This window comes from Ornithodoros turicata, unplaced genomic scaffold (genome assembly GCF_037126465.1).
Source record: "Ornithodoros turicata isolate Travis unplaced genomic scaffold, ASM3712646v1 ctg00001178.1, whole genome shotgun sequence".
Lineage (NCBI taxonomy): Eukaryota > Metazoa > Arthropoda > Arachnida > Ixodida > Argasidae > Ornithodoros > Ornithodoros turicata.
This window is the reverse complement of record NW_026999491.1, coordinates 93,000-106,753: the sequence shown is the minus strand read 5'-3', so window position 1 is coordinate 106,753 and position 13,754 is coordinate 93,000. Positions and strand designations below refer to the sequence as shown.

General features: G+C 45.3%; 1 protein-coding gene across 1 annotated transcript; it reads left to right on the top strand.

Annotated features, from left to right (window-relative positions):
- The first annotated feature begins 358 nt into the window (after nt 1-358).
- Nucleotides 359-13,494, top strand: LOC135376614 (uncharacterized). The gene is made up of 2 exons (XM_064609130.1): nt 359-10,310; nt 12,799-13,494. The coding sequence occupies exon 1, from the start codon at nt 1,130-1,132 to the stop codon at nt 3,137-3,139; it is 2,010 nt and encodes a 669-aa protein (XP_064465200.1). The 5' UTR covers nt 359-1,129; the 3' UTR covers nt 3,140-10,310; nt 12,799-13,494.
- The last annotated feature ends 260 nt before the right edge of the window (nt 13,495-13,754 follow it).

The window sequence follows — 13,754 nt, the reverse complement described above, 5'->3', positions numbered from 1 at the left end:
GTGACCACATGTACGGGGAAACGACGAGCAGCGGCAGAGTTTCTGCACAAGTTTTGTGTCAGTAAATAATGCGGATTGCAAGCGCTGGTGTGTGCGTCGGTTTCCTGTTCTCTAATGTTCTCCTGATGCTGCATATCGCTCATGTCGCTCAAAAACCGACTGCGACCATCGACTAAGTTTTCCTGGTAAACTTTAAACACTGTGAGACACATTATTATATCGTATTAAGCAGTACAACGTGGTATAAGTGAACGCACACCAAACAATATACGGTACATCAGTGTTCTGCAAACGCAAAGAAAGCTACAAGAAAGATTGCACGCATGCCCTATGCATGTCCTGCTTGAGACTGTGAGAGCCAAACTGTTCAATTCGGCCTCACCGTCATCGTCATAAGCCAGCAGTGGCGCCGCTACATGCTTATAAGCGCGCGCCACGTGCTGTTCTGAGTTCTTTCATTGTACGACGTTCATCACCATACGTCGTTAGTCTGTTGGATCCTCGCTTTAGCTCATTCGGCCCTTCATCACCCAAATTGCTAGGTATATCTTTACTGTCTTTCATTGTATGTATCATACCAAAGTGTTAGTAAACTGTCTGTGTGTTATCCAAATGCCGTATTCCTGAATCTTATTTTTGAGTTTGGCAGATAGCCAGGGACATCGGGTCCGTCACCAGCGTTAACACCTTTCTTCACCCCTTTCCCTTGGTCTATCTTGCCTCACATGGCGCAGCCGACAGGATACGGCAAGTGATTCGTCAGATTTTTCACTTCTGGTTGATACCATATGAATTTTTTGCAAGTACTTCGACTTTGAAGTCTTGCGCTTTTGACGTAGTTCGAAAGGCTTGTTCGATTTAGGCTTAGCCTCGTCATTCGAACGCATTGCATAGCATTTTTCGAACAGTTCTATCCCTCCGTAACTTCTAGTTCTTTTTTTGTCACGCATTAATTGCGTCTTCAGTTTTTCGTTGCATTTGTGCATTTTTCAGTTGTTCGTAATTTCGAACGCGACGTTCGATGTTAGGTTCTGCTGGTAACACCTGTCTGGAGCTTGGTTCAGTATTGTTTCCGTCTCTCGTTTTTCGTTGTGTCTTAACAAATATCGTCTTTTGAGTTTGTTCTTTCATGGACAGTCCAAAGGTGTTGAGACTTCTTTTGCGTCCAGCACAAGAGTTATTTGAAGAGTGCGTCTCACGTAATCTCACACTCCCAGAGAACGCTGATCCTCGTCAAGCAGCAATTCTCATCATGGAAGACGACGAAAGGAGGAAACATGCATCTACGAGTGCTATTCCCACCAAAGACAACGAGGAATACCAAACATCGGAAGAATGCGAATCATCCGAAGATGAACATCAGGATGAACAAGCCTCACCAACAAACAAAACAAGTAAGAAGACACCTACCGCGAGTTCATCTGCTCCGATCACCATCGATCAGTTAGCTGAGATTTTCAAACGGGTGGTTTCCACACCACAGAGGATAGTAACCACCCCGGACCTTAGTCAGACATTGAAGTTCTTTTATGGCCGGCCCAACGATGATTTTCGCGCATGGCTTTCATCAATTGATGTGTTACGTATCCAGTACGGTTGGGACGATTATACCGCCTTAGCCATTGCAAAGAGTAAGCTTCGTGGTGCGGCCAAGGATTGGGACGATGGATCCGGAAGAAGTTGTGTCACATGGCAAGACTGGGTCAAAGGTTTGAAAGAGCAATTTGATTATCATCCAGATCTACCAGATTGGAATCGCGATTGTGAAGCTAGAGTACAGAAAAGTGAAGAATCCATTTCTGACCATATTCACGCAAAGATCAAAATACTCTGCAAGTGCCCTTATCAGCTCAGGGAACGTGACAAGATCCGTTACATCACCATGGGTCTACAGAGCGAGGCAACGAGGACAAGTCTCACTTCCTACTACATGTCTACTGGATGTGACTGTCTCACTCTGATCAAGCTGGCACGACAGATCGAACCTTCTCAGAAACACCGTGATCCAAACTGGCGTCAACAAGGAGCCAAGCCAAAGGACTACACGAAGAAGGAACATCAACGTCAGCAAGGCTTTTCGTCCACATCACAGCCTAAGTATTCATCTCGGCAAAATGGTGAGAAACATTCTCCTACTTCCACCAAAACATCGGACAAATCAAGCCTAAAATACAAAGACCCAAAGGACTACACCAAACATCAAGACAAAGACAAGAAACACAGCTACACTGCTTCAATAAGACACGACTTACCATCTAGACACCCCGTGAGACCCGTCATTGAGATTCTTGTAAACAACACACCGGTCGACGCCTTGGTTGACACGGGTGCAGACATCTCAATTTTAAGAAAACAGGAAGCAGAGCTTTGGGGTATTAACATAAAACCATGGAGTGACTCAGCAATGATCGCCGTCGATAACGAGTCCATGCCGTTCGGCGAAGCCGTCGTGGAAGTGAAGTTAGCGAACACAACTGTTTCTCTTCAAGTTGCTATCGTCACTAACATCATATATCCTTTCATACTTGGTAGCGGCTGGCGCACATCTGCCAAGCTTGGAATCACTGTTTGGCCTAATGGACACGTCTCCATCCAGTCACCTCCAAAGTCCCACCAGGAGAACATCTTCAACAGCATGTTCTTAAAGAAAGACTTCCTCCAGGAACTTTCTCCATCTCACGCTGAAGAATTTCAACCCATACAGGAAAGGATCTTCTACAACACGACATCCAAGGATCAAGACACTTCGACAGACATCAAAACACATCACATCCTTCACGCTTCCAACAACGTGCAAGTAAACAACAACAAAGCCTCGACATCAACGTGTTCATCAACACAACGTAAATCTACACCAAGGAACTGTCCATTCCCACTTCTCCCTGGCACCAACATCGTGGCACCCCAGGACGGCCCCAACATCGTGGCATCCCAGGACAAGGTGAAGATACCATCTCGTCAAGCAACATCAGTCTCCGCAAGAACAAGTTCGTCAAACAGTTTTCCGGCGAACAGCAGTGTTTGTGAACGTGTTAGTGAATTCCGCAATGTTGTCGACCTTCATAGAACACAGCCATCACAGGTATGTGAAAATGTCATGTTGCATAACGACGAAAAGGATCTGACCTCTTGCTTGTGAATACCGTACAAGTCAATGACATCATTCCTTTGGATAGGGTTGTTGTACGAGAGTCGGATGCAAAAACTGAAGTACAGCATGCTGAAATCTTGAACTACTTGGACAAACTTAAAGACAAAGTAACCTCAGACATAAATGACACACAGCTTAAGAAACTCCATGACATCATTCTTAACCACGCGAACGTGTTTTCTAAGCAAAAGTATGACATCGGATTTTGTCCAAAGACCGAACATTGCATCGATCTCTCTGACAGCATTCCTGTTCGCGTAAAGTCTTACCGCTACTCATGGAATGACAGAAAATTCATCAAAGAAGAAATCGACAACTGGCTTAAATTAGGTCTTGTTCGAAAATCTCAGTCTCATTACGCTTCCCCAGTTTTCGTTGTTGATCAACCATTCCATCCGTCAACACCACGCAGACTTGTTGTTGACTACCGTAAGCTAAATGGGAAAACCGTCAAAAGAGTGTATAGTATGCCTCGAATTGATGATACTGTTGACAGAGTAGGGAAAGGCAAATACTTTTCCACTATGGACATAAAGAAAGGTTACCTAAACATCAAAATAAGGGAATCTGACCAGCATAAGACAGCTTTCATTACACCTGACGGTCTTTACGAATTCGTTCGAATGCCTTTCGGTCCAACTGGTGCTCCCGCCACTTGGCAAGCAGTAATGGATGAAGCCTTTCATTCCCTCAAGTGGAAGGACGTTGTAATTGTCTATTTCGATGACATCTGTATCTACACTTCCACCATAGACGAACATCTCGATGTTCTTGACCAATCTATGTCCATACTGGAAAATTATGGTTTCAAAATCGAGATCAATAAGTGTCAGTTCATTCAGACCCATATAAAGTTTCTGGGTTACATTGTATCTCATGAGGGTAAACTGCCAGATCCGGAGAGGTCAGCTGCTGTTGACAAATACCCCGATACATTGAACACAATACAAGACTTAAGAGATTTTTGGGCTTTGCTTCTTACTTTCGCAAATTCATCAAATGTTTTGCTGAAATTGCGCGACCTCTATCACTCCTCTTGCGAAACAAGCAACAGTCCAAAAGCACTGGCAAAACCAACATTACGTCAGAATGGACACCTACACACACTGAGGCTGTACGTAACCTCAAATCTCTTTTAAAATCTCCACCTATTTTGGCTCATTTTGATCCAGACAGAGAAACTCATGTCTATGTTGACGCTTCAGCGAAACATCTAGGAGCGTTCATCTCACAGAAACACGATGGAAAAGAGTATGTTGTTGAGTATGCCAGCAGAGCAACCAACACAACAGAGGAAAAACTGCATTCAAACATGCTCGAATGCATTGCTCTTCATTGGGCACTCACAGACAAATTTCGTATTTATGTGTACGGGTTGCCTATCGTCCATGTTTGGACAGACAACTACAGTGTCTCCTTAATGACCAATGCACAGCAAATCAATAGAAAATTTGCTCGCATGGTTCTCGATCTTCAAGAACTTCCTCTGAAGATACATCATCGTTCGGGAAAAACCAATGTTGTCGCTGATGCTCTATCACGCATCCCACAACCTTTGGTTGCGTCACTAATTCTCACTGCCGAGAATTCTCATCTCTCCAACCACCAACAGTCAGATCCGTCGTTATTAGAGATTTTTGAAGTCCTCAAAAATCCTAACATTTCTTCTCGCAAAGCTGAGAACATGCGGAATACATTCATGTTGTCGAATGGCATACTCTGCCACAAAACCACTCAACAAAACGGACTGACAAAAACAAGGATTGTCATACCAGAATCTCTTAGAAAAGAGATATTGCTTCATGATAAACGTGGTCACATGGACAAATTCAAGACCAAAAGCAGTATTCTGAGTAAATACTGGTGGTCGTCCATTAATAAGGACGTCAAAGAGTACGTCCAGGGTTGTAACATTTGTCAGCGCATCAACAGACAAACATCGAAGCCCGTGGGATACTTACATCCTTGACCAATTCCCACACAACCTTTCACCACAATATCCCTCGATCACATTGGTCCACTTCCGGAAACAGGAAATGGAAACAAGTACATCATTGTATGTGTTGACCACACTACACGCTTTGTAGTAACACAGGCTGTGAAATCAACAGCATCGTCACATATCATACAGTTCATTAAGGAAAAGATCAACACAACTTTTGGTATTCCTATGACAATTGTTTCTGACCAAGGTTCAGGTTTCATGAGTCAGAACATGGAAAAATTCCTAACCACAACAGGAATTGAACACACAACTTCTTGTCCTTATTTCCATCAGGCAAATGGTCTCGTGGAAAGATCTGTAGCCACCATAAAGAATATTCTCAAAAAATATTGCTTTGAGAATCCGTCAAAATGGGACCAATACATTGCAAGCACCACTTCTTTCACACTTCAAGACAAGGTTCTACTAGATTTTCACCACATTTCCTTCTCTTTGGATTTGAAACTCGTATTGAAAACGAGATACAGGTTGGTGTAATCGTTGACGACATGTCGCGACTTCAGAGCATTGAAATGCTACACGACATACGTGCAGAAGCACGGGAAAACCTAGGAAAAGCTCTATCCTCTCAGAAGAGACGTTACGACTACGGTCGAAACCCATCGCAGTTCTCTGCGGGTGACTTAGTTTGGATAGAATCCTTTTCAACTTCACCTTTTGATCCTAAGTACAAGGACAAGGTATTCAAAGTTATTTCCACTCATCCCCATGACATTTGTACTGTTCAAAGTCTGGATGAAGGAATAACAAAAACAGTTCATGTTTCACAAATAAGCGCGTGCCACGTGCTGTTCTGAGTTCTTTCATTGTACGACGTTCATCACCATACGTCGTTAGTCTGTTGGATCCTCGCTTTAGCTCATTCGGCCCTTCATCACCCAAATTGCTAGGTATATCTTTACTGTCTTTCATTGTATGTATCATACCAAAGTGTTAGTAAACTGTCTGTGTTATCCAAATGCCGTATTCCTGAATCTTATTTTTGAGTTTGGCAGATAGCCAGGGACATCGGGTCCGTCACCAGCGTTAACACCTTTCTTCACCCCTTTCCCTTGGTCTATCTTGCCTCACAAGACGTAATTACGACGTTCACATTTTCCAAAACGCTCTACCGGGATGTACAGTGGGTATCCGAGGAATATCTGGACCTACGGGACGTTCGGGATCTATCCCGGATATCCCCTGTACATTCGTGGTTTACTGGGATGTGGGGATGCACTTCGTCTGTACTGACATTTTCAAGCTGTCAGCTGTCTGGCGGCGTTGTAATGCCACTTAATGTCTGTTTTCTGTGCTGGGGTATAGCAGCAGTGTAGCAGCAGTGTAGGTTTCAATTTAATGCGCAATTATGGAGTGTGGCGGGGTACGTACGGGGGCGTTGGGGGTGTACATGTTGGGTCAAGTGACTGTTTTCTGCTTGGGGAGATGCTAGGTTAGCATATCAAGTGTGTGGCTGTTGAGCAATTTTATTCGAAAATTGTTTTGGCTCATCGTTTTTGCTTCTTTTACGCATTGCGTAATTCCATTTGAGTTGCATCAACTTCTTTCTATTTAAAACCCTGGCGAGGCTGTGCTACCAGCCCACCGTGCACGTGCACTTATAATAGATGCATTGCATTCAAAATAACAAGCTTTTTTTGGTTCAAAACTATTTATTTGATACATGGGTGTACTGTCTGGGCCACACAGTCTGGGACAATGAGATTGCAACGTTGTAGATGTGCATCCTCGGTTGCTGGGTTGCTTGTCGAAGAGAAAGGTACGGAGCCATCTTTTTCTTCTGTTCGGTGTTCGGAAGTTCGGAAGCTCGCTCGGAAAGGTGGTGCTGGGTGCGCATTGGGTGTCTGTTTCGCGCAATTCATCACGGCAATTCATTCGTCACTTTCGTCGTGCACATTGTTCGTCGCATTTGTAGTCACATTAGGCCAAGGGAATATATCTGTTCAACGAGTTGAGGCCGCTTTGGGTATCTGCTTCGCGCAAGCCTTTCTTGCAGTTCCTTGGTTGTCACATTCCTACTGCCACGTCGTCAGTTTCATTCTTAGAGGGATTCATAGGTCCGAATCAGGTGCGACATCCTCTTCGACATTCTTTGTCACACCTGGAGGCACATTATCGAGGGAAGCATGAGAACGATATTCCTCTGTCCGGTTCCACGGGGTGCACCGCTGATGTATCGCTTTCGCATTGGATATCTGTTTCGCGCAATCATTTCTGGCAGTTCCTTGGTTGTCACATTCCTACTGCTACGTCGTCAGTTTCCTTCTTAGAGGGAGTCATAGGTCCGAAACAGGTGCGACATACTCTTCGACATTCTTTGTCATATCTGGAGGCACATTATCGAGGGAAGCATGAGAACGATACCGCTCTATCCGGTTTCACGAGGTGTACCGCTGATGTACCGCTTTCGCATAGGGTGTGTCCTCCGCGCAATCCTTTCCGGCAATTCCTCGGTTGTCACTGTAGTCACTGTGGTCTGAAACAGGCGCGACATCCTGTTCGACATTCTTTGTCACATTTGTAGACACATTATCGAGGGAGCCATGAGAACGATATTGCTCTGCTCTGTTCTGTTCCATGAGGTGTACAGTAGTTGTATCGCTTTCGTTGTGTCGTTTCGCTATTTCATCCTTAAAGACTCACAGGTCCCAAATAGGTGCGACATCTTCTTTGTCATTCTTTTTTCTTCTTCTTTCTTTGTCGCATTTGTAGTCACATTACGGACGGCAGTACGATCTTTTCCACGAGGTGTACTGCTGTTGTATCTTTGTCGCGCAATCATTTCCGACTATCCCTTCGTTGTCTCATTCGTATCACCGTATTCTTAAAGAGTCACATGTCCGAAATGGGTACAATTCTTCGCAATTTCCTTTGTCACAGTCGTAGTCGTGTCGTGCGTTTTCCGAAGGACTCCTAGTTCTTTTCTTCTTGTTTTCTTCACGTGGATATCAGTTCCGATGAGACCTGCATGCACTCGCTTCTACTGTTCTTTATCGTGTAATCTGTTGTCGTGTTAACGTAGTTGAGCCATACCAGTCTTCATATCTCAATGATGTTGCATTCTTTGACTTTGACGCAGGCTACTTCTTCTGCCCGATGACCCGATTTGCCTGCGCATAACATCTTTTTAACTTTTGCGCAGGCATAACGGGTCGGACATTTCCGTTTTGAACCCCGACTTGAACTGACCAAGGCACAGCTTTGATTGCCTAGGCCAGAACACGTCGGTGGTTGCGCGATGACTCCGGATTTCTTGATTTTCGATTTCATTTGCTTTGGTTTCCTTTGCTCCTTGTCCTTTGCGTTTTGTCTTCAAATTTCTCTCTTTTGCTTTTTACGCAGCTGTGATTGGCGCTCAGAGCCTCGTTGGCCGGACTCGCTGTGGCTGTCGAGCCCGTTACCAGCTCCCACCACGGGGAGGTGAGGTTGAGCGCCAACAGTTATTGGGAGCCAATGAATCCGAAGCCATTGGGGTCCAGGGGCAGGCAGGGGTGAAAGTCAGGTCAAGACGTGGAACACTGAAGTCCTAGAGGCAGTGAACGGAGCGCAAGAGGATCTCAATGACGTCCTTCGGCATTGGGGTAGCCGGATCAGACTCCTCGATCGCAGTAACGATCATGACTATGAGATCGATGGTGTCGGCTTCCCTGATGTGTCTATGGTAGTTCGTGGCGAGGAACCGGACAAAGTCCATGCCCTCATCGAGAAGACGTGGACATCCTTGGCCTAGAATACCGTGGAGAAAATCGACGCACGCCGAGAGAAAGCCTGGTACCTTGTAGAAAGCCCTGACGTTAGCTTTCAGCTGATCAAAGGCACCAGGATGGTGATGAACTACCTCACGGTAGTGTAAGGATATCAGACCTTCCCAGTCAGGAGTTGGTCTCCTCCAACGAGCAAGTAAGGATTGCCGCCAGTCCTACCGAGGATGGTTCGCAGAAAGAGACTCATGGCGTCAGATAGAGAAACGGAGGCCGAGACGAGCAGAAGAGAGCAGAAGAGATTGGGATCCTAACATTACGTTTCATGATATAGACAGTGACGAGAATGTCTCTGTTCATCAAGACAGTTCTTCAGAATCCGAAGAAACACTTAGTCCACCTTACACGACAAGGTATGGACGCGTCACCAAACAAAGGGTACCATTACATGCGTACGACCTTGTTTGACTGTTTCAAAGTACACACATTCCATAGGGACGCCTTGGTGAATGTCGTCCATTCATGGACAGGGGACGCTCTGGTCCATAAATGACTTTGTACTACATTGCTTTAAATGTACCCAGTGTCTGCAATATGAATTTTTGCGGTCATTTTTGTGTTTTTCGCTTTGGGTTACTTCCACATTTCTTAGTTACTCACGCACACAGCCACACTCAAACACACGCTTACATTGTTGCTGTTTAGCATTTCCCTTCTACTGACCTCTTCAGATCAACTTTCTGCATTTCGAATTTAGTGTTTCGAATTTAGTGTTTCGAATTTAGTCACTACTTCACACTAGTTCTCTTCATTTTCGTATCACTGCATGTACTGTGTATGTACTGCATGTCACAATGCTGCTCATGCTATGCTGTGTTATATCATGTACTACGAACTTTGAACTACGAACTTTCTTCTTCAATGTTATCAAATTCACAATGTGTTTAGAATCAGGAGATTCTACTACTTCATTTGAGGGTGGATTATCAAACTCTCTTAAATCTAGGTTGTTCTGCATTTCAGGACAAAGGATGCTGCATGCTTCTGCCAAGGGCCCTGGCATGAATCATGTTCTCTTTTGTTTTTTTTTATCCTGTTTCAGAACAGCTTCGATTTTAAACTGTTAACTTCTGCATTAACGCTATTGTAGAGTTTCCTCACTGTAATAACGAAATGAGGACATTTGTAGATTGTCGTACCACTATTGTAAAGTTTCATTTTTCCTCAGTGTAATAACGAAATGAGGACATTTCATCTTTTTGTTAGAGGTGGGCGTGTGAGAGCCAAACTTCGGCCTCACCGTCATCGTCATAAGCCAGCAGTGGCGCCGCTACATGCTTATAAGCGCGCGCCACGTGCTGTTCTTTCATTGTACGACGTTCATCACCATACGTCGTTAGTCTGTTGGATCCTCGCTTTAGCTCATTCGGCCCTTCATCACCCAAATTGCTAGGTATATCTTTACTGTCTTTCATTGTATGTATCATACCAAAGTGTTAGTAAACTGTCTGTGTGTTATCCAAATGCCGTATTCCTGAATCTTATTTTTGAGTTTGGCAGATAGCCAGGGACATCGGGTCCGTCACCAGCGTTAACACCTTTCTTCACCCCTTTCCCTTGGTCTATCTTGCCTCACAAGACGTAATTACGACGTTCACATTTTCCAAAACTCTCTACCGGGATGTACAGTGGGTATCTGAGGAATATCTGGACCTACGGGACGTTCGGGATCTATCCCGGATATCCCCTGTACATTCGTGGTTTACTGGGATGTGGGGATGCACTTTACTGACATTTTCAAGCTGTCAGCTGTCTGGCGGCGTTGTAATGCCACTTAATGTCTGTTTTCTGTGCTGGGGTATAGCAGCAGTGTAGCAGCAGTGTAGGTTTCAATTTAATGCGCAATTATGGAGTGTGGCGGGGTACGTACGGGGGCGTTGGGGGTGTACATGTTGGGTCAAGTGACTGTTTTCTCCTTGGGGAGATGCTAGGTTAGCATATCAAGTGTGTGGCTGTTGAGCAATTTTATTCGAAAATTGTTTTGGCTCATCGTTTTTGCTTCTTTTACGCATTGCGTAATTCCATTTGAGTTGCATCAACTTCTTTCTATTTAAAACCCTGGCGAGGCTGTGCTACCAGCCCACCGTGCTCGTGCACTTATAATAGATGCATTGCATTCAAAATAACTGAAGCTTTTTTTGGTTCAAAACTATTTATTTGATACATGGGTGTACTGTCTGGGCCACACAGTCTGGGACAATGAGATTGCAACGTTGTAGATGTGCATCCTCGGTTGCTGGGTTGCTTGTCGAAGAGAAAGGTACGGAGCCATCTTTTTCTTCTGTTCGGTGTTCGGAAGTTCGGAAGCTCGCTCGGAAAGGTGGTGCTGGGTGCGCATTGGGTGTCTGTTTCGCGCAATTCATCACGGCAATTCATTCGTTGTCACTTTCGTCGTGCACATTGTTCGTCGCATTTGTAGTCACATTAGGCCAAGGGAATATATCTGTTCAACGAGTTGAGGCCGCTTTGGGTATCTGCTTCGCGCAAGCCTTTCTTGCAATTCCTTGGTTGTCACATTCCTACTGCCACGTCGTCAGTTTCATCCTTAGAGGGATTCATGGGTCCGAATCAGGTGCGACATCCTCTTCGACATTCTTTGTCACACCTGGAGGCACATTATCGAGGGAAGCATGAGAACGATATTCCTCTGTCCGGTTCCACGAGGTGCACCGCTGGTGTATCGCTTTCGCATTGGGTATGTGTTTCGCGCAATCCTTTCTGTCAATTCTTTGGTTGTCACATTCCTACTGCCACATCGTCAGTTTCATTCTTACAGGGACTCATAGGTCCGAATCAGGTGCGAAATCCTCTTCGACATTCTTTGTCGCATTTGTAGACACATTATCGAGGGAAGCATGAGAACGATATTGCTCTATCCGGTTTCACGAGGTGTACCGCTGATGTGCCGCTTTCGCATAGGATGTCTGCTCCGCGCAATCCTTTCCGGCAATTCCTTGGTTGTCACTGTAGTCACTGTGGTCTGAAACAGGCGCGACATCCTGTTCGACATTCTTTGTCACATTTGTAGACACATTATCGAGGGAGCCATGAGAACGATATTGCTCTGCTCTGTTCTGTTCCATGAGGTGTACAGTAGTTGTATCGCTTTCGTTGTGTCGTTTCGCTATTTCATCCTTAAAGACTGACAGGTCCCAAATAGGTGCGACATCTTCTTTTTTCTTCTTCTTTCTTTGTCGCATTTGTAGTCACATTATGGACGGCAGTACGATCTTTTCCACGAGGTGTACTGCTGTTGTATCTTTGTCGCGCAATCATTTCCGACTATCCCTTCGTTGTCTCATTCGTATCACCGCATTCTTAAAGAGTCACATGTCCGAAATGGGTACAATTCTTCGCAATTTCCTTTGTCACAGTCGTAGTCGTGTCGTGCGTTTTCCGAAGGATCCCTAGTTCTTTTCTTCTTTTCTTTTCTTCTTGTTTTCTTTTCTTCTTGTTTTCTTTTCTTCTTGTTTTCTTTTCGTGGATATCATTTGCGATGAGACCTGCATGCACTCGCTTCAACTGTTCTTTGTCGTGTAATCTGTTGTCGTGTTAACGTAGTTCAGCCATACCAGTCTTCATATCTCAATGATGTTGCATTCTTTGACTTTGACGCAGGCTACTTCTTCTGCCCGATGACCCGATTTGCCTGCGCATAACATCTTTTTAACTTTTGCGCAGGCATAACGGGTCGGACATTTCCGTTTTGAGCCCCGACTTGAACTGACCAAGGCACAGCTTTGATTGCCTAGGCCAGAACACGTCGGTGGTTGCGCGATGACTCCGGATTTCTTGATTTTCGATTTCATTTGCTTTGATTTCCTTTGCTCCTTGTCCTTTGCGTTTTGTCTTCAAATTTCTCTCTTTTGCTTTTTACGCAGCTGTGATTGGCGCTCAGAGCCTCGTTGGCCGGACTCGCTGTGGCTGTCGAGCCCGTTACCAGCTCCCACCACGGGGAGGTGAGGTTGAGCGCCAACAGTTATTGGGAGCCAATGAATCCGAAGCCATTGGGGTCCAGGGGCAGGCAGGGGTCAAAGTCAGGTCAAGACGTGGAACACTGAAGTCCTAGAGGCAGTGAACGGAGCGCAAGAGGATCTCAATGACGTCCTTCGGCATTGGGGTAGCCGGATCAGACTCCTCGATCGCAGTAACGATCATGACTATGAGATCGATGGTGTCGGCTTCCCTGATGTGTCTATGGTAGTTCGTGGCGAGGAACCGGACAAAGTCCATGCCCTCATCGAGAAGACGTGGACATTCTTGGCCTAGAATACCGTGGAGGAAATCGACGCACGCCGAGAGAAAGCCTGGTACCTTGTAGAAAGCTCTGACGTTAGCTTTTAGCTGTTCAAAGGCACCAGGATGGTGAAGGACTACCTCACGGTAGTGTAAGGACATTAGACCTGGCACCCAGTCAGGCGTTGGTCTCCTCCAACGAGCAAGGAAGGATTGTCGCCTGTCATAAGTCCTACCGAGGATGGTTCGTAGAAAGAGACTCATGGCGTCAGATAGAGAAACGGAGGCCGAGACGAGCAGAAGAGGTAACTAAGCCGTTAAATTATAATCAATATAATTCACCTCATTGTCTTTGGTGATCCACCTCATTGTCTTTGGTGATTCACCTCATCGTCTTTGGTGATTCACCTCATCGTCTTTGGTGATTCACCTCATTGTCTTTGGTGAATAAAATTCACCTCATTGAAACTACGGTTTCACCAAAGACAATGACTTGAATCTTAAAGCTATTTTAAAGCTACGTGCCTGGTGGTAACCAAGGTCGTGCTGTAGACTGGGAGGTGGTGGGTTCGAATCCTACCGCCGGCTGTGCTGTCTGAGG

Excerpts from the sequence above, each read along its gene's own strand:
- LOC135376614 (XM_064609130.1), top strand. The coding sequence starts at position 1,130 with ATGGACAGTCCAAAGGTGTTGAGACTTCTTTTGCGTCCAGCACAAGAG.